At 41.9% G+C, this 21,396-nt stretch overlaps 1 protein-coding gene across 8 annotated transcripts in view; it reads right to left on the reverse strand.

The window, feature by feature from the left end:
- Positions 1-15,152: 15,152 nt before the first annotated feature.
- IFT25 (intraflagellar transport 25) overlaps positions 15,153-21,396 on the reverse strand; it is a 36,532-nt gene continuing 30,288 nt past the window's right edge. For all 8 annotated transcript variants that reach the window (XM_055402096.2, XM_055402101.2, XM_055402095.2 and 5 more), the window contains 2 exons: positions 17,746-17,789; positions 15,153-15,348 (listed from right to left, as the gene is read on the reverse strand). In XM_055402096.2, the coding sequence (XP_055258071.2) occupies positions 15,235-15,348; positions 17,746-17,789 (158 nt within the window). In that variant the 3' untranslated portion in view covers positions 15,153-15,234. The remainder of the gene's footprint in view (positions 15,349-17,745; positions 17,790-21,396) is intronic.

The following is a 21,396-nucleotide window of genomic DNA, read 5'->3' on the forward strand; positions in this document are numbered from 1 at the left end:
TTGAAAGAGGATACAGAGGACAAGGAGCTGTGAAACAGTGGGTGTAAAGAACAGCTGAGCACGGTCCTTCGTAAGCAGTGTTGCTTAGTCTCTCAGTAGTATTTGATTCTGTGTGACCCCAAGGACTATAGCCCACCAGCCTCCTCTGTCCATGGGATTTTTTTCCAGGCAAGAATACTGGAGTGGGTTGCCATTCCTCCTCCAGGGAATCTTCCTGACCCAGGGATCAAACCCAAGGCTCCTGCATCGCAGGCAGATTCATTACTGCTGAACCATCAGGGAAGCCCTTCCTAAGCACTAAATTCCACAAAAAGAGGCAGAGTATAAAGCAGCGCTCCTCTGACTCACTTCTCAGGTGGTCCTTCAACTCACACATATAAACGCCTAGAAATCTCCCAGTTTTAAACAAATGAGTGCTGGAACAGAGGAGTTTTCAGAAAGCTAAAATAGATCCCAAACAATCCAATTAAATTTTCTTCGATATAATGCTTCAGACATTAATTGAGCCCTGATTTCTTCTCTGGGTGCTGAGAGATGATACAAAGATGACAAAGAGGGCAGGGGGCATAGGGGTGGATATACACTGCAATAACCATAATTCAAGGTCAAATATAGAGTTGTACTGTGTTTTGCCTAGTCACTAGTTGTGTCCGACTCTTTGCAACCCCACGGACTGTAGCCCACCAGGCTCCTCTGTCCATGGGGATTCTCCAGGCAAGAATACTGGAGCGGGTTTTCATGCCCTCCTCCAGGGGATTTCCCATCCCAGGGATCAAACCCAGGCCTCCCGAATTGCAGGCAGATTCTTTACCATCTGAGCTGCCAGGGACCCAAGAATACTGGAGTGGGTTGCCTATCCCTTCTCTAGCAGATCTTCCCGATCCAGGAATTGAACCAGGATCTCCTGCATTGCAGGCAGATTCTTTACCAGCTACCAGGAAAGCCCAGGTTAGAGCTGAGGGTAAGGCTGAAACTCAGAGAACACAGAGGAGAAAGCAGTCTGTCTGAGCTGGGTGCCTCTAGGAAAGCTTCGTGGAAGTGGTGACCTTTGAGCTTGGTCTTCAAAGATACCCTGGAAGTCTATAATCTGGGATGCAAGCCCAAGGAACATGAGAAGGGAGAATAGCATTAAAGTGGACAAAACAATGTGGGCAAAGGTGGGGAAAAAACCTGCCCAGGAGACTGCAAAAGGTTTGAGCTCAGTTTTAATTTATGATGAAGAAAGGTCTTTTCTCTTAGAAGGTGACCTCTCTGGGTCTGGATACTGAGAATGAACTGATTCTGCTTGACTAGCATTGGAAAGTACGAGTAAAGTAAAAGAAGCTTGTTAGTATATCTTGTTTCACTCCAAGTACAGGCTGCATTCAGAATATCAACTGATTTGAAGAAGATTTTTCAAAACCACCTATTTGCTTGCTTTCAAGGGAAAGATTTATCTTTAGTTCACCTGTTCTCTAAGCCCCCTAGCAGTCACCAGACTTTTTGGCACTAGAGACCAGTTTCATGGAAGACAATTTTTCCATGGACTGGGAGTTGGGGGCATGGTTTCAGGATGATTCAAGAACATTACGCTTATTGTGCACTTTGTTTCTATTATTATTACATCAGATTCACCTCAGATCATCAGACATTAGATCCTAGAGGCTGGGGACCCCTGCTCTAAGGGTGATGCCCTCTGTGGTACCTGGTTTTAGGTAGGATTCTGAGCCTACCGCCCATTTTAGCTTGCGTTCTAGCTGTTGCAAGACTGGCCTTATGGGCCTGGTAGGAGGCCCAGGAAACCCAGGCTCCAACTCAGAAATTGGCAGATGCCCTCGGAGAGGCCCAGTGACTTTAATGTTTATTCACCTGCCAGAGTCAGGCTCTCAGTTGCTCCTGGCCATAGACAACTTTATTTCTGGTAAACTCAGCCATTAGTTTCCAAAGATGTATTGAAATATTTTATCCAGCATGTTCGACTGAGGAAGGAGTCCAGGACACCCAAACGGCCATATAGATTGCATCGTTCAAAGTCTCAAGCATGCAGTTTTCTGAAGAAGGGCATGTAGATCCTGTATTCCCTGAAGTCCTACATGCCTCGAATGACCCACTGCTGTCTTTTAAACCTGGAGGATACCCGGCTGGGCTTCAGAATCTTATGTTTTAGTTCTTTTACCTCAAGATTTGTGGACATTGTTTTACAGTTGTCTAGCAGTCTATGGTTTTTCCAGTGGTCATGTATGGATGTGAGAGTTGGACTGTGAAGAAAGCTGATCGCCGAAGAATTGATGCTTTTGAACTGTGGTGTTGGAGAAGACTCTTGAGAGTCCCTTGGACTGCAAGGAGATCCAACCAGTCCATTCTAAAGGAGATCAATCCTGGGTGTTCATTGGAAGGACTGGTGCTAAAGCTGAAACTCCAATACTTTGGCCACCTCATGCGACGAGTTGACTCACTGGAAAAGACTCTGAGGCTGGGAAGGATTGGGGGCAGGAGGAGAAGGGGACGACAACGAATGAGATGGCTGGATGGCATCACTGACTCGATGGACATGAGTTGAGTGAACTCCGGGAGTTGGTGATGGACAGGGAGGCCTGGCGTGCTGTGATTCATGGGGTCGCAAAGAGTCGGACACGACTGAGCGACTGAACTGAGCTGAACTGAGCAGTCATGAGAGGAAAAGTCTGAGACCAGCCTAATTTATTTCCCTTGGCACTTAATTCTACCTGGAAACTTGTCAGGTTCTTTCTTCCTGTTTGAAGTTCAGTAACTTCACCAAGACCTAGTCCAGTGTTGATTGTTCAGTGTCAAACTTTCCTTGGGATACTGCTGTGGTCTGAATGTTTGTGTCCCCTCAGAATCCATATGCTGAACCTTACAGCCCAGTGATAGTGTCAGGAGGTGGGGCTTTTGGGAGGTGATTAGGTCATGAGAGTGGAGTCTTCATGAATGGGATTGGTGCCCTTATAAAAGAGGCTCCCGTGAGCTGGTTTGCCCTCTTCCACCGTCTGAGGATACACAAAGTCTGAAACCCTGGAAAAGGGCCCTTACGCAACCTTGCTGATACCCTACTTTCAGACTTTCAGCCTCCAGAACTGTAGGAAATACATTTCTGTCAACTATTGTGCTCAGTCGCTCAGTCATGTCGGATTCTTGGTAACCTCATGAACTGCAGCCGCCAGGCTGTTCCGTCCACGGAGTTCTCCAGGCAAGAATACTGGAGTGGGTTGCCATTTCCTACTCCAGGGGATCTTTCTGACCCAGGGATTGAATCCCTATCTCCTGCACTGGCAGACAGATTCTTTACCACTGAGCCAGCAGGCAAGCCTGTTTCTGTTGTCTCTAGGCCACCCCAGTCTATGGTATTTTTGTTACAGTAGCTTGAACAGACTAAGGTAAATACAAAAACTTCTTTTGATCTTAAGATTTATTCTGTAAATTTCAGGGATATCTTTTATTGCTTTGAACATCTTTCCTGTTACATTTTGTCCTCTTATCTTAGTCAGGGACTACAATGATGGGTGTGTTGGGTCTTTTCTTTCTTCCATAATTATTATCTTTTCCATAACTTTAAAAATCTTTGTTCTTTTCAATTCCATGCTGTGATTTTTCTCAAGCTCTTTCCTCTGATTCCAGTTCTCCTTCAGTTGGGTTTATTATTGTTCCAGATATGGCTTGGTTCTGACTCTCTCCACTGTCCTCTGGATTTCAGGAGCTGGAGGCCTGAACATTGCATTCCGGTCAGGTTCTGCAGATGGGAAGCCCTGATGGAGATTAACGGTGAACAGAAGGGAGAAGTCATTTTCTCCGCTTCTTGCTGTAGGAATTGCAGGACACTATGCACAGCAGTTGCTTTGGGGTCCCCAGCCATGGTGGTAGAGTGGCTTCTATTTAGAGGCAGTAATGCTGTTCCTACTGGTCAACAGTGAGTGTGGCCCACGGGTTCCCACTCTGGGTGACACTTCTATCTTCTGTTTGTTTTCCCAGCCATTTCAATACCTTTGTAACAGATTCCGTGCATTATTTCCCTCCCTGCTTTCACTCTGTATCTAGACTCATTTCAGTTTTCCTAATTGAACACTGATGGCTACAATTACCATCATCACCCCTTTGCTTCTTACATGGCTTTCACCTCTGAATCAATTTTCTTTTTCTCTTCCATGTCTTTTCTTATCTCTGCCAGATCTACTTTCTATCTTCTGTGACTTTTTTCTTGAAATCTTTGTATCTCTTTTTTGAGTTCTTTTTTTCTTATGTGAGAGGTAACTGTGGGTCTCCATTCTTGATGTATTCTTTGTGTAAGTTCTCTTGCAACGAATGTTCTGTAACTGCCTTATTTTTCTGGTCCCCCTCCTTTTGTTTCAGTTTCTAGTCATAGGTCCCTATAGCACAATGGTTCTCAAACTTAGACATGTGTCAAAAACACCTGCAGGGCTTGTCAAAATATGGATTCAAGGGTCACACCATCAGAGTTTCTGATTCCATAGATCTGGAGTTGGGCTAGGGAATCTGCATTTCTAACAAGTTTCGGAAAAGGAGGAGGTTGCCGTTCCAGGGACCACATTTTGAGAACTACTGCTGTAATAAATGTTATCAGTGTTCTGCCGAGATTTCTTTTCCAAATATATGTCTATATGCCAGCTACTGTGATATTGGCAGCTAATGGCTCAGGTGTTGCTTCTCCTGAGAATTGCCCTAAGTGACAGAAGCTTCTTTACTCAGCAATGCCTGAGAGGTTATGTTCCCCTGCGGGTGGCCCATGGCCATTGACTGAAGGATTTGAGAGCACAAAGGCCTGGTCCCTTGCCTCATGGGTGGGAAGCATACCCCTCTGGTGTCATTCACGCCCTAGAGCTCCTTGTGGGCTCAGGCTGAGGCCAGACTTCAACCGAAACCGAAACCGTCTTTGGTTAACTTTCTCCAGTGATCTATCCCACCTCCTGAGAGTGTTCTCTCAGGAAATCACTCTTACAGGAATTCCTCTCTAAAGCTGTTCCTAGAGACCCAGACCTAAAGCAATCCGCTTCTGGGACTTTTCAGATTACTCTTCTTTAATAGGGCTAGTTGTTGGTTGAAACATAAATACAGAAGGAGGAGGAGTAGGTTAGGGCAGCCTGCAACTTTGATTTACATTAGTTGTCTTGAATGCTCTCATTAAGTTTATTGTTTCCTTTGCAATGGGACTCCTAGAAATCCCCTTCAGTCACACTCTGCTTTGGCTGCCTTCTCACCACCTGAACTTAATTGTGCAACCCCCTTCAGATGTTGAAGCCATAAGTTCCAATGTGACTGTATTTGGAGATAGAACCTATAAGAAACTTCTTGTTCCATCACTAAGTCTTGTCAGACTCTTTGTGACCCCATGGACTGCAGTATGCCAGGCTTCCTTGTCCTTCATTATCTCCCTGAGTTTGCTCAAACTCATGTCATAGGCAGTCTGTGATCTCATCCTTTATCGCCCCTTTCTCCTCCTGCCCTCAATCTTCCTAGCATCAGGGTCTTCACATCAGGTGGCCAAAGTTTGGGGCTTCAGCATCAGTCCTTCAATGAATGTTCAGGATTGATTTCCTTTAGGATTGACTAGTTTGATCTCCTTGCTATCCAATGGACTCTCAAGTCTTCTCCAGCACCACGATTCCAAAGCATCAGTTCTTTGGTGCTCAGCCTTCTTTATGGTCCAGCTCTCACATGCATTTTTGACTACTGGAAAAATCATAGCTTTGACTATTTGGATCTTTGTCAGCAAAGTGATGTCTCTGCTCTTTAATATGCTGTCTAGCTTCATCATAGCTTTCCTTCCAAAGAGCACGCTTCTTAATTTCATGGCTGCAGTCACCATCTGCAGTGATTTTGGAGCCCAAGAAAATAAAATCTGCTACTTTTCGCACTTTTTCACCGTCTATTGACCATGAAGTGATGCGACCGGATGCCATGATCTTAGTTTTTTGAAAGCTGAGTTTTAAGCCAGCTTTTTCACTCTCCTCTTTCACCTTCATCAAGAGGCTCTTTAGTTCCTCTTTGGTTTCCGCCATCACAGTGGTGGTTGTTGCTGTTCAGTTGTTCAGTCATGTCCAGCTCTTTGCAACCCCATGGACTGCAGTCAGACTTCCGTGTCCTTCACCATCTCCCAGAGGTGGCTCAAAGTCATGTCCATTGAGTCGGTGATTCCATCCAACCATCTCGTCTTCTCTTATCCTCCTGCCTTCTATCTTTCCCAGCCTCAGGGTCTCTTCCAATGAGTTGGCTGGTATCATCTGCATATTGGAGGTTGCTGATATTCCTTCCTTACTCCCATTAAGACACTTTCTTAAACTGCAAACATTCTTTATTCACAGCAGCAAAGCAGGCGTGCGTTATCCCTTTGTGCTAACACACCACAACGCAACTCAACAGCTTTTCAGGTGGTGCTTATATAGGTCATGATGCGTGTGCACAGGGTTATAAATGGCCTCAGCCATTACATAACTATGTAAAGTCACTATTTACAAAACGTGGGGCGAGAGGACATGGGGTGAGAGAATCTGACCAGCACCTACATTCCACTCCTTCAGGGTCTCTCGCCTTACAATCTATGCACAGATCATCCTTGGAGATATTCCCATGGTGAGTAACACTGACCTGTGCAACTACATCCCGCGACAGCAGTAAGGGCTACAGCAAACAGTTACATACCCACATTCTGCAACAGCAGTAGATGCTACAACAACAGTTACATTCCCCAATACATAGAAAAACCCAACGCCAGGTACTGGACAGGTGACTTGCATACAAAGAGGCCAGGCACTCATTACCCGGGGTACAACCTGGAACTCATGTTGCAAACTTTGCCCCCATGGGGCTAGAAAAGCCATCCAATGTACATGAAGTGCCTTTATCTTCCATGGCCAAGTCAAGTCCACCATCTGTCCTTATGAAATCCCGATTGGAGCTGGCAGCAGGATATTACCTTTGGTTCTATATCCAGGCTTTAACAAAATGTCTGTTGTTATTTGCAGCTGTTTAGGTGCAGTGACAAGATGCAGGACAGTCTCCACAGGTGCAACTCCATCCCTGAGGGGTTTCTCATTAAGGACCTGAAAAACCTCCCACAGACGTTGGGGCTACCCCTTCAAAGAGATTTTTGCAGCGTTCACAGCCCACCCACATGATTCCAAATGCTTTATAAGCTCTGGTGCATACTGTTCTAAATCTGCAAGAGAATCAGAGATTAGTAGCACATCATATGACACAGACTTTACTGTATACCTCCATACAGGGAGCCATCCAATTTCCAAAAGTAAGGACACAGCCTTTACAGTTCTGAAGGAACATCCTTGGGTGCCATGTAAGCTTCTAACTGAACTGCTTCTATCTCTTGCTGTGGGAGTGTCCCAAACTTGGCAAACTGCTGTTCTGGTCTCAGTTGCCTCCCGTAGCTCTAGAAACAGAACATTGGGTTGTTCAATTTTATTTCTGTCAACCTCCACTGCCAACAAATCAGCCCACATTTTCATCCACGTAACCCAGATGGGGCCTTTACCAGCCAGGCCCCCAATCAGGGTCTTCACACTTCTAATCCCCTTTGCCTGCCACCGTCCCTCTACTTCTCCCAAGCTTGCCACCATTGAGGGAGCAGTTAAGGACCCAAAAGAGGTGGATGAGACAGCGTTCCAAATGGTGTCTCACACGCCACCTGTAAAACACTTGTCATCTGGAGGCTCCTCCACCTGCCAGGCCAGTGTCGGAGCTGAGAGGGCAGATGTCCAGCTGACTCCAAGCACTGGGATAGTTTCCCCATCATCATCCACCACCTTGAAGTCCAGGTCCTTGTGTTTTCTGCACTTCACTTGCTGTCCTGAGTGTCACTTCTGGCTGTCTGCAGACCTTGAGGACCACTCGGGGCTCTGCAGGGGTGGGTTCAGCAGGCCCTGATCCAGCTCTAAACTCTTCACTCTGGTTTCACTTTCCCTCTTTCCTTTCTTCATTTTCTCCACCGGGGTTGGTCCTTGCTCCTAGCTGGTCTTCCTGGACTTTGTCGTGGCTGCTCCTCTTCTCTGTGGCCTCCTTGATGTCCGAGGCCTCCCGGGGCTTCCGTGCCTTGTTTGCCCCATCCTTCTGCTGCATGACAGGCCTTGCTACAAAGCAGGGACCCACAGTCTCATAACGTTTCTTAAGTCTCATAACTTCATCATTACTGTCCCTTATTACCTCGCTGTCAGAAATACTGGGTTCTTCAAGGCCACGCACTTCTTGCTTTACGTCAATATACATTGCTCTAGTTCTTCCAAGTGTCTCTGTACATCACGGACCTGCATGGCATCATGTAGGGCACTATTCATATTCACCTTCAGGGCAGTCAGGAATACCCACACTACGGTGCCAGCAGCAGTCCATGCTGCCTTGTCCAGGAAATGGGAATTCACCACTTGTAATCCCTTTTCAGTGCTATCCAGTGACCTGTCCACCACCTCCCAGTCTTCCACCGGGGCCCATGCCGAGAGGACCCTGGCCACCGGGTACCACATGTTATGTGGTGGCCACTGGTTTCCTCCTTCCATTGGAGCCTCAGGTTCCCCTACATGCTGAGAACCCTGCCGACTCTGCCAGTTATCTCACTGATCACTGAACCCAGGCTAAGCAAGGCATGAGCTAGGAAGCAGATAAGAAGAACCTGGAAGAAGACGCAAGGAGCTATAGGAACTGCAGGCATGCTTCTCTTATGACTAACGCACCACAGCGCAACTCAACAGCTTTTCAGGTGGTGCTTACATGCCCGTGTGCAGTGCTATAAATGGTCTCAGCTGTTACACAACCATGTAAAGTCATTATTTACAAAAGGTGGGGAGAGAGCAAGAGGACATGGGTGAGAGAGCCTGAACACTGCCATCTTGGCCAATTGCCCCTTTCCTACAATGGGGTTCAGCAGTGAAAAACAAGATAAAGCCACATATTGGTCTATCTACTGCTTGAAACTTAAGAGAGTGGTTTTCTCAAGTGAAAATGAGTTTTTGAAGCCTAGGAAAATAAAGGTTAAAGGATGCGGTTTTCAAATACCATGGAGTGGTATTACAAGCACTACACTGAGAACTCATTCTCTGCATTCACAGGAGAGAAACAGAGAAAAAAAGACTTAAAGATCATTTAGTAGGCCTGTGCCAAAGAGATCATTCAGATAACTTCTAGAAATCCCTTCCAGTGATCTGTATGCCTTAACACTGCTGCTGCTGCTGCTGCTAAGTTGCTTCAGTCGTGTCCGACTGTGCAACCCCATAGACGGCAGCCCCATCCCTGGGATTCTCCAGGCAACAACACTGGAGTAGGTTGCCATTTCCTTCTCCAAAAGCCTTAACGCAGTGTTCTTTAAATGAAGAATTATTGACATTCCAGTTTAGGAAGTTTGGGAAAAAGAAAATCCTTTGTTTCATTTTATTGAACATGAACACAATTGCTCTAGGTCACCTCCCTTTCAAAAACCTTAAATGGCTCCAGGACTATCGGGAAAATATCTGAAAGCATTAAAGGCTCTCTGTGATCTGGCTGTAATGTACCATTTCAGCCTTCTTTACCCGTCAGATATATATATTCATCACTCCCTAAATACTCCTTCATGTCTCTGATGGCACCAACGTCACTAATGAAGTACCTTTTCTACCTTCCTCCATTTAACTAAAAGTAACCCTTCCAAGAGTAAATTTGTGCAACAAATCTTGGTAAGCAAATTATTAGGAAATATCAAAAGCCTTAAAACTTTTCTTTAAAAAAAAAGATTTATTCATTTATTTTTTTTTTGCTGTGTGGACTTTTGTTGCTCCGCGTGAGCTTTCTCTAGTTGTGACAGGCAGGGGCTACTCTTCATTGTGGTGGGTGGTGGTCTTGTTGCAGTGGCTTCTCTTGTTATGGAGCACAGGCTCTAGGCGAAAGGGGCTTCAGTAGTTGTGGAGAGTGGGCTTAGTTGCTCTGCAGCATGTGGGATCTTCCTGGACCAGGGATTGAACTGGTATCCCTTGCATTGCAAGGTGGATTCTTCACCACTGAACCACCAGTGCATGCATGCATTCTTAGTTGTTCAGTTTATGTCCGACTCTTTGCAACATTATGGACTGTAGCCTGCAGGCTCTTCTGTCCATGGGATTCTCCAGGCAAGAATACTGGAGTGGGTTACCACTCCTTTCTCCAGGGGATCTTCCAGACCCAGGGATCGAACCCAGGTCTCCTGCATTGCAGGTGGATCCTTTACCACTGAGCCACCAGGGAAGCCCCTTAGAACTATTCTTAACTTTGACTAGTTACCTTCTGGGAATCTCTTCTAGAAAAAAAATCATCTAAGGGGTAGGCAAAGATTTTTGCACAAACATATCCTCTGTGGCATTATTTATTTTTGTCCATTATGAAGAATCCCAAGCATACATTAGAGGGACTAGTACAACACAGCCCTGTATATCCATAACCCAGATCCACCAATTTACTGCTCTATTTTCTCCTATAAAAAAAATGCTCAATTATTTTAAAGCAAAGCCCAGATACCATGAAATAAACCTACATACTTGGATCTCTGAATCTACTAAATGTATCTCTGAAAATATGGGCCTTTTCTTACACAATCTTAAAGCCAGGATCACACCTAGTCCATGCAAAAGCAAATGAATACTACCCAATCCATAAGCAGATTTTCCCAATTATCTTTAAAATGTCTTTTTTTCCCCCAATTAGTTTGCTCATATTAACATCCAAATAAGATTTACACAAGGCATGTATTTTGGGGGCCTCTTATATCTCTTTGGATCTATAGTGGACCCCCTTCCTTAATTAACATTTTTGCATCACTGACTTGTTAAAGAAACCAGGTCACTTGCCCTCTAGGATGAGCTATATTCTACATTTGTCTGTATATCAGTCAGGATAGGCCGGGTTATGCTGGGTTAAAAAGCAACTCCAAAATATCACTGATTTGTGAACTCCCTACAGTTCAGTAGGTTAGGACTCTGGCCTTCCACTGAAGGGTGCCCAGGTTTGGTCCCTGGTCAGGGAACTAAAATTCTGCAAGTGGCGTGACGTAGCAACCCCTACCCCACTCCCAAACTAAATGAAGCTTTATCTCTCCTTCTATATGTCTACCTCGGATTGACTGAGAGCTCTACTACCTGTTATCATCAGTCTCATTCCCAGACCCAGAATGATGAAGTAGTTACTGTGTAGAAAAACATCACTGCTGGTCATTGTGGGAGAGAGAAAAGAGCTTTGAAACGTCTATAATCCCATGGTACCTGTGAATGCAGTCTGACTTGGAGTCACAGCAGATGTAATTAATTAAGGTAAAACTGGAGTAAGGTCGACATTCTAGGAATCAGTGAATTAAAATGGACTGGAATGGGTGAATTTAACTCGGATGACCATTATATCTACTACTGTGGGCAGGAATCCCTTAGAAGAAATGGAGTAGCCATCATGGTCAACAAAAGAGTCCGAAATGCAGTACTTGGATGCAATCTTAAAAATGACAGGATGATTTCTGTTCGTTTCCAAGGCAAACCATTCAATATTACAGTAATCCAGGCCTATGCCCCAACCAGTACTGCTGAAGAAGCCGAAGTTAATCGGTTCTATGAAGACCTACAAGACCTTTTAGAACTAACACCCAAAAAAGATGTCCTTTTCATTCTAGGGGACTGGAATGCAAAAGTAGGAAGTCAAGAAACACCTGGCGTAACTGGAAAATTTGTCCTTGGAGCACGGAATGAAGCAGGGCAAAGGCTAATAGAGTTTTGTCAAGAGAATGCACTGGTCATAGCAAACACCCTCTTCCAACAACACAAGAGAAGACTCTACACATGGACATCACCAGATGGTCAACACCGAAATCAGATTGATTATATTCTTTGCAACCAAAGATGGAGAAGCTGTATACAGTTAGCGAAAACAAGACCAGGAGCTGACTGTGGCTCAGATCATGAACTCCTTATTGCGAAGTTCAGACTTAAATTGAAGAAAGTAGGGAAAACCACTAGACCATTCAGATATGACCTCAATCAAATCCCTTATGATTATGCAGTGGAAGTGAGAAATAGATTTAAGGGACTAGATCTGATTGATAGAGTGCCTGATGAACTCTGGACGGAGGTTCGTGACATTGTACAGGAGACAGGGACCAAGACCATCCCCATGGAAAAGAAATGCAAAAGAGCGAAATGGCTGTCTGAGGAGGCCTTACAAATAGCTGTAAAAAGAAGAGAGGCGAAAAGCAAAGGAGAAAAGGAAAGATATAAGCATCTGAATGCAGAGTTCCAAAGAATAGCAAGGAGAGATAAGAAAGCCTTCCTCAGTGATCAATGCAAAGAAATAGAGGAAAACAACAGAATAGGAAAAACAAGAGACCTCTTCAAGAAAATTAGAGATTCCAAGGGAACTTTTCATGCAAAGATGGGCTCGATAAAGGACAGAAATGGTATGGACCTAACAGAAGCAGAAGATATTAAGAAGAGGTGGCAGGAATACACAGAAGAACTGTACAAAAAAGATCTTCCCGACCAAGATAGTCACGATAATGTGATCACTGACCTAGAGCCAGACATCTTGGAATGTGAAGTCAAGTGGGCCTTAGAAAGCATCACTACGAACAAAGCTAGTGGAGGTGATGGAATTCCAGTTGAGCTATTTCAAGTCTTGAAAGATGATGCTGTGAAAGTGCTGCACTCAATATGCCAGCAGATTTGGAAAACTCAGCAGTGGCCACAGGACTGGAAGAGGTCAGTCTTCATTCCAATCCCAAAGAAAGGCAATGCCAAAGAATGCTCAAACTACCGCACAATTGCACTCATCTCACACGCTAGTAAAGTCATGCTCAAAATTCTCCAAGCCAGGCTTCAGCAGTATGTAGACCGTGAACTCCCAGATGTTCAAGCAGGTTTTAGAAAAGGCAGAGGCACCAGAGATCAAATTGCCAACATCCGCTGGATCATGGAGAAAGCAAGAGAGTTCCAGAAAAACATCTATTTCTGCTTCATTGACTATGCCAAAGCCTTTGACTGTGTGGATCACAATAAACTGTGGAACATTCTGAAAGAGATGGGAATCCCAGACCACCTGACCTGCCTCTTGAGAAACCTGTATGCAGGTCAGGAAGCAACAGTTAGAACCGGTCATGGAACAACAGACTGGTTCCAAATAGGAAAAGGTGTACGTCAAGGTTGTATATTGTCACCTTGCTTATTTAACTTATATGCAGAGTACATCATGAGGAACGCTGGGCTGGAAGAAGCACAAGCTGGAATCAAGATTGCTGGGAGAAATATCAATAACCTCAGATATGCAGATGACACCACCCTTATGGCTGAAAGTGAAGAGGAACTCAAAAGCCTCTTGATGAAAGTGAAAGAGGAGAGTGAAAAGGTTGGCTTGAAGCTCAACATTCAGAAAACAAAGATCATGGCATCTGGTCCCATCACTTCATGGGAAATAGATGGAAAAACAATGGAAACAGTGTCAGACTTTGTTTTTTTGGGCTCCAAAATCACTGCAGATGCTGATTGCAGCCATGAAATTAAAAGACGCTTGCTCCTTGGCAGGAAAGTTATGACCAACCTTGATAGTATATTAAAAAGCAGAGGCATTACTTTGCCGACCAAGGTCCGTCTAGTCAAGGCAATGGTTTTTCCCGTGGTCATGTATGGATGTGAGAGTTGGACTGTGAAGAAAGCTGATCGCCGAAGAATCGATGCTTTTGAACTGTGGTGTTGGAGAAGACTCTTGAGAGTCCCTTATACTGCAAGGAGATCCAACCAGTCCATTCTAAAGGAGATCAATCCTGGATGTTCATTGGAGGGACTGATGCTAAAGCTGAAACTCCAATACTTTGGCCACCTCATGCGACGAGTTGACTCACTGGAAAAGACTCTGATGCTGGGAAAGGTTGGGGGCGAGAGGAGAAGGGGACGACGGAGAATGAGATGGCTGGATGGCATCACCGACTCTGTGGACATGAGTTTGAGTGTACTCCGGGAGTTGGTGATGGACAGGGAGGCCTGGCGTGCTGTGATTCATGGGGTCGCGGAGAGTCGGACACGACTGAGCGACTGAACTGAACTGAACTGAACTGAAGGGTCTTTAATTCAATATGATGCTGTCCTTATAAGAAGAGAAGACACAGAAAAATATACTCATTGAGGGAAGATGATACAAAGAAACACAGAAAGAATGCCATATGATGATAGAGGCAAAACTGGAGCTATGATGCCACAAGTCAAGGAAGGCCAAGGATTGCCAGCAACACCAGAAATTAAGAGAAAGGCAAATATAATCTCCCTCAAAAATCCCAACAGAAACAAACACTGCCAATACCTCTATTTGTGACTTCTAGTCTCCAGAGCAGTGAGAGAATAAATTTTTATTGTTTTAAACCACCAAGTTTGTGGTACTTTATTACAGAAACCATAGGAAACTCATATAGACTGCACAGATAAAATACTATATTCTAATGCCACTTTTTTTCTGTGAGTCAATCAATTGTAATAAATGTAGGTTCATGCCTTTCTATTTATTTTCAACATTTTAGAATTGCTTTGTCATTTTAACTTTTGGCTTATTATTTACGTTTTTTATTTCAAGTTGTATAAAAAGATATATTCAGAGATGTCTTATATCTCCACAAAATGTCCTAGCTTGTTTTTTACCTCCTGAAAATGTAAAAAAAACAAATAAAATAATATCAATAATGGTTGCCTCTGGGAAATAAAATTATGTTTCCTAACTCTTCTCTGAAGTCTTAAAATCAAGAGAAAATAAAATTAAAAGAAAAAAATAAAATGATTTGTCTTACAGGGCCCAACTCAAATTCCAAGACCTCAAGGAAATGTTCCCATAAATATTTTCTCTTTTTTGAACTTGTATGTTGCTTAGTGTCCATATTTTTCATTTAGCCTTTGCATCAATCAATAAATTTAAAAATTTTAATTTTAATTTTTAATAAATTTAAAAATGCACTGATATCTGAAGGGTACCATGGTAGACGCTGTGGAGACACAATGTATTACCAGTTGTTTTCATGTGTAGTTATGTACTTGGTTAAGCTGTATACCGAAACAAAAGCTTTTTTTTTGTTTTGGCAAAAGCTTTCTTATGACCTACATGTTGGTCATCACTGCTGTCTGATGAACCAAATTCCTACGGAATGCTGACGGGAAAAATAAAACTGAAACAGATCGATACAAATTCCTTTAATAATGACAACTTCATATTTAAATAAATATACTGTTAAAAAAATGCATGGGTATATTATAATTACTAAGAAAGATTTGAGACTGCTATTCCCTCTGCAGAAACGCTATGCACAGAAGCAAAATGATCAAAGGCTGATACAATAATGAATCTCAAGTAAGTGACGTGGCCATCACGTGCCTGTAAGGGAAAAAATAAATACAGATGATTGAGCAATTCTAGTTAACTGCTAAACAAGCAGTTCGCAGATGAAAGGGTTTGATACAAGAATAATATTCTAAGTATATAATGATTAATAAGATATAATGTACAGAAGAGAAGCCAGCCACATATATGGCTGTTCTGATATGTAACAGCCAAACATCAGCCTTGGTTTGAGAAAGAATGCAGGTAGAGCTAAAAACTGCACTGTACAATTCTGATTAATTTTTTAAGTATTTTTCATGATAAAAGATTTCATTTGTTGGATGATGCCTCAGAATACACTACCCTAAAACATTATGATACTTTTACATTTATATATTTTCTCTGAAAAGCAATTTGGCAATATATGTAAGAAGCTATAAATATGTCTATGGGCTTCCCTCCTAGCTCAGTTGGTAAAGAATCTGCCTGCAGTGCAGGAGACCTGAGTTCAATTCCTGGGTCGGGAAGATCCCCTGGAGAAGGAAATGGCAATCCACTCCAGCATTCTTGCCTGGAGAATCCCATGGACAGAGGAGCCTGGCAGGCTACAGTCCATGGGGTCGTAAGAGTCGGACACGACTTAGTGACTAAACTACTACTACAAATATGTCTATACCCCTGGACCCAGTATTTCCATTTCTTGAAATTTAATTTTAGAAAATAACTAAAAAAGTGAACACCATGATAGCAGGAACAGGCATAAGATGTCCCCTGTAGTAGTAGTTATAATGACAGAGGGAGGAAAAAAGGAAATCAGTTAACCTCTATCTGAATACACTTAACTTTTAAATCATAATTACGAAGCATTTGATAGAACATCAAATTTAAAAAAATACGAAGTTTTTTATGTACACTATTGTAACTATGGAATACATTTGGTTGACAATTAGAAGAAAATAAGTATGGTAAAGGCTATTGTGACAGGGTGCTAAAACTATGGGTGATTTACTGCCTTCCCTTCTCCCTTCATTGTTGTTGTTTAGTTGCTAAGTCATGCCCAACTCTTTTTTTGACCCCCATGGACTATAGCCCACCAGGCTCCTCTGTCCATGGTATTTCCCAGGCAAGAATACTGCAGTGGGTTGCCATTTCCTTCTCCAGGGGATCTTCCCGACCCAGGATCGAATCTGCCTTTTCTGCATTGCAGGTGCATTCTTGACCACTGAGCCCCCAGGGAAGGCTCCATTCCCCCTTACCCTTCTCCAAAAGTTATATGATGCTGCCAACCTCCCTGACACACAATGACTCCTGAAACAAAATCCTTAGCAGAGGCTTAGTAACCATAATCAATGAAACAACAGGGAGAAAAATAGGAAGATAAAATTCAATCTAATTAATCATTCTTCTGTTCCCTACTAGCCTCCTTGGGCTTCCCAGCTGGTGCTAGTGGTAAAGAACCCAAGTGCCATGCAAACAGACGTAAGAGACATGGGTTTGATCCCTGGGTCGGGAAGATCCCCTGGAGGAGGGCATAGCAACCCACTCTAGTATTCTTGCCTAAAGAATCCCCATGGACTGCGGAGCCTGGCAGCGTCTACAGTCCATAGGGTTGCACAGAGCTGGACGAGACTGAAGTGACTTAACATGCATGCATGGCCTCCCCAGTCACTGGGCGGTAGAGAAGATAATTAATAGGATTCAAAAACTACAGAATTTTTTGAAACACTGATTTCATAGCAGCTGCCAGTAAATTGTGAAGAATGAAACTTAATGGACAAGGTACCTCTTTAACCCTTATTTAGAGAAATCTTAATAAGCACTACTACCTTAAAAAAATTCTCAGTTGTTCCACTGTTTGTGTTTGTCTAAAACCAGGGCCTGACAAGCTGGGGACAGAGGAACTCGTGATGAGGCAGCAGCTTTCCCGTCAGCAGCCATTCATTTCACTTCACAAGCAAAGCCCCATGGAATGCTGTCAGAAAATGCTGGTTCCCTTTTCACTTCATCTCTCTTTGGCTTATTTGTTGCTGATCCTATGCTCCAGTTCCCTTATCTGAATCTCCCTGTCCCTTCATGCTTAAATTAACATCCAATTTTGGCATCTCTACCTGTTTTGATTCCCGTTCCATAAGGACTAAAGAATCAAATTAAAGACAGGAAAGCAAATAAATACTTCAAAATAAATGAACAAACAACATAAAACAAAAACAAGTGAATTCTGTTTTATCTTGGCTGTCATCCTGTCTATGACAGAAAAGAGCCTAACTTACGAAAGCTATGTTTAGATCGTAATATTACTGAGAATAACTGCCTCTATTGGTTGGTTAGACACAGAACCTACAATATTATGAGGGTATTTAGTAATTTCATGACTATGGAGATAGGTTTAAAATTTAAATACATTGTGCTGGCTAAAGATAATGTCTATATCTTCAAAGTATATTTACTTACCAAAATTTCTTCATTTTGAAGCTGCCCCTCTGTATGTACTAGATCTAAAACACAAATTTAACAGAATTGAGGTAGGGCTCAAAATGCATCAGGATATATTGAAATTTATTTTCAGCAAAACATGATATCTGATAAAATTGTAGTTAGACCAGATATACCAGTGTTTTGGTATATAAAATCCAATATAAAAATAGAGATATTTGATAAAAAGATATAAAAGCTAAACTATATATGAGCTATAAAATATTTCAGTGAGTATAAATAAAAGTAAATATAAATTATAGTAAAGGAATATCAAGTGAAGAATTAATAAAATAGGAAAGTCCTTTTTAAGGATCAAGTTACTAACAGTAACTGCAGGCCTGAAAGGCTGTCTCACCATTCTCATGGGTACTGATTAGGGCTCAGCTTCTCACAATGAAGTTTCACTATGATGCTGAGTTATGCCACCCATGAACTGATCTTTTCTGGTATCCAGCTTCAGAAAACCTTTACTAGTACTAGTGTGATTTTAGGACAGATTAACTTATTTGGTTATGAATTAATCATATCAAACATTCTTTTGGAATCATGAAATATTTCATTGATATAATAGTATTCACATTACTGTTATGTGGCAGCCTGGATGGGAGGGCAGTTTGCAGAAGGGATGCATGCGTATGTATAGCTGAGTCCCTTCCCTGTTCAGTTGAAACTATCACAACATTGTTAACCAGCTATACCCCAGTAAAAAATAAAAAGTTCTAAAAAAGAAATTCACAACTTAAAAAAATAATATTGACATTATTCAGAAATTAATTTTACTTATATCAAAATGTGAAAAATGAAAGTTGCTCTCTTGTGTCCGACTCTTTGCGACCCCATGGACTATACAGTCCATGGAATTCTCCAGGCCAGAATACTGGAGTGGGTAGCCTTTCCCTTCTCCAGGGGATCTTCCCAACCCAGGGATTGAACCCAGGTCTCCTGCATTGCCGGTGAATTCTTTACCAGCTGAGCCACCAGGGAAGCCCAAGAATACTGGAGTGGGTAGCCCATCCATTCTCCAGAGGATCTTCCTAATCCAGGAATTGAACCAGGGACTCCTGCATTGCAGGTGGATTCTTTACCAGCTAAGCTACCAGGGAAGCTCTAATATCAAAACAGTGTACATAATTTTGAAAGGCAGGCAGTACAAAAAGGGAAGTCTCTGGGAAGTAAGATGATGGGTAACTTTCTTTCTGTTTCCTAACCTTTCTCTGAGGTAATACAAAATAGTAATCCCCTGCTTGACCCCTTTTCCTCCAATCCTGCTCCCCAGAGGTAAATGTTTTCAACTATTTAAGTTATTTTTTCTGGAATTATAATATGTTTAATGATACTTTTCTTGATTTGTCCTTTTTTTTACTGACTTTATATTATAGTAGGTGAAAATTTATGTCTCTTGGACCAGTATTCTCTTCCTTCTCTTCCTACAAATTTTCCTTCCTGCCATCCTCTTAATTTTGAAATCAATACTTGATGGCCACACCACTGTCTACATGTTATTTACTGCTGAAATAAGTAATAAATTATGACACATTTTCTTTCTTATACAACTCCTCCTCCACTAGAAATTAGTAACTCCTTCTTTCATTTGCTTAGTTTTCTTTTTAATTATGAAAAATTGAAAAATCTCAAACATACATTAAAAAGACCGGATATCACTCTTATATACCCATTGTCTTGAATTTACAATTATTAAAATTTCGCCATACTTGATTTATCTAATTTTTTTTGCTAAGGTATTTTAAAGAAATTCTGAGACATCATGATATTTCACCTTTAAATATTTGATTATCCATCTCTAAAGAAAAACATTTTCTTGTGTAACTACAATGCCACTATCATACGACAATTTTATTTTATTTTATTTTTTTCAAATCTTTGCCACTCAGCTTTATTCACAGTCCAACTCTCACATCCGTACATGACCACTGGAGAAAGCATAGCCTTGACTAGATGGATCTTTGTTGGCAAAGTAATGTCTCTGCTTTTTAATATGCTATCTAGGTTGGTCATAACTTTCCTTCCAAGGAGCAAGCATCTTTTAATTTCATGGCTGCAGTCACCATTTACAGTGATTTTGGAGCCCAGAAAAATAAATTCTGACACTGTTTCCACTGTTTCCTCATCTATTTGCCATGAAGTGATGGGACCAGATGCCATGATCTTTGTTTTCTGAATGTTGAGCTTTAAGCCAACTTTTTCACTCTCCTCTTTCACTTTCATCAAGAGGCTCTTTAGTTCTTCACCTTCTGCCATAAGGGTGGTGTCATCTGCGTATCTGAGGTTATTGATATTTCTCCCGGCAATCTTGATTCCAGCTTGTGTTTCCTCCATCCCAGAGTTTCTCATGATGTACTCTGCATATAAGTTAAATAAGCAGGGTGACAATATACAGCCTTGACGTACTCCTTTTCCTATTAGCAACCAGTCTGTGTTCCATGTCCAGTTCTAACTGTTGGTTCCTGACCTGCATATAGGTTCTCAGGGGACATCTACTTGTGGGTCTAGTGGTTGAGCCTCAGGCTCTCTCTCTCAGGACCTGTTGCATGTAGTTTGTTTTTTTTTTTTATGTATAAAATTTTAATTTGATATTTTTTTTCCAATTTTATTTATTTTTTTCAAGTTGAACAGACTAAATTTCTTTAAACAAACTTACTTATACTCCAGAGTCCTTTAAAAACTTAATAGCATTTATACATTGAAGGTATTTGATTTTCTTGTAACTAGCACTTCAAATGCAACAAGCATTTGAAGCAACAAGCATTTGACCCAACAAGTAAAACTTTCTACAGTTCATAACTTTTATAAATAAAATAAATTAAATGTACAGTGAATAAGTTCTCTGAAATATTTCAATATTTCTGCAGGTTTAGTAACATCGTAAAATACATTTCAACTAAAATTCACAAATCTAAAAACCTGTTAGGCATTTTTAGGCATTTTAAGATGGAAATGAAGACCAATGTTACATCGTAATATGCCAATTACAAATAGTACTTCAAATAGAAAATACTACAGTTTGTCCCAAACTTTAAAACTATTGATGAACTCAACACTGAACTATTGATGGCTATGAGAATTGTTTCCTAGCCTTTTTGAAAATTTCAACCCATTTACGTTTAAGGTAATTATTGATAAGTACGATCCCGTAGCCATTTTCTTTATTGCTTTGGGTTCAAGTTTATACACTCTTTCTGTGTTTCCTGTCTACAGAAGATCCTTTAGCATTTGTTGGAGAGCTGGTTTGGTGATGCTGAATTCCCTCAGCTTTTGCTTGTCTGTAAAGCTTTTGATTTCTCCTTCATATTTGAATGAGATCCTTGCTGGGTATAGTAATCTGGGCTGTAGGGTATTTTCTTTCATCACTTTAAGTATGTCTTGCCACTCCCTTCTGGCCTGAAGAGTTTCTGTTGAAAGATCAGCTGTTATCCTTATGGGAATCCCCTTATGTGTTATTTGCTGCTTTTCCTTTGCTGCTTTTAATATTTGTTCTTTGTGTTTGATCTTTGTTAATTTGATTAATATGTGTCTTGGAGTATTTCGCCTTGGGTTTATCCTGTTGGGGACTCTCTGGGTTTCTTGGACTTGGGTGATTATTTCTTTCCCCATTTTAGGGAAATTTTC

The sequence above is a fragment of the Moschus berezovskii genome, chromosome 4 (genome assembly GCF_049115385.1).
Source record: "Moschus berezovskii isolate FMDL1 chromosome 4, NW_MosBer_1.0, whole genome shotgun sequence".
NCBI classification, from domain to species: Eukaryota; Metazoa; Chordata; class Mammalia; order Artiodactyla; family Moschidae; genus Moschus; species Moschus berezovskii.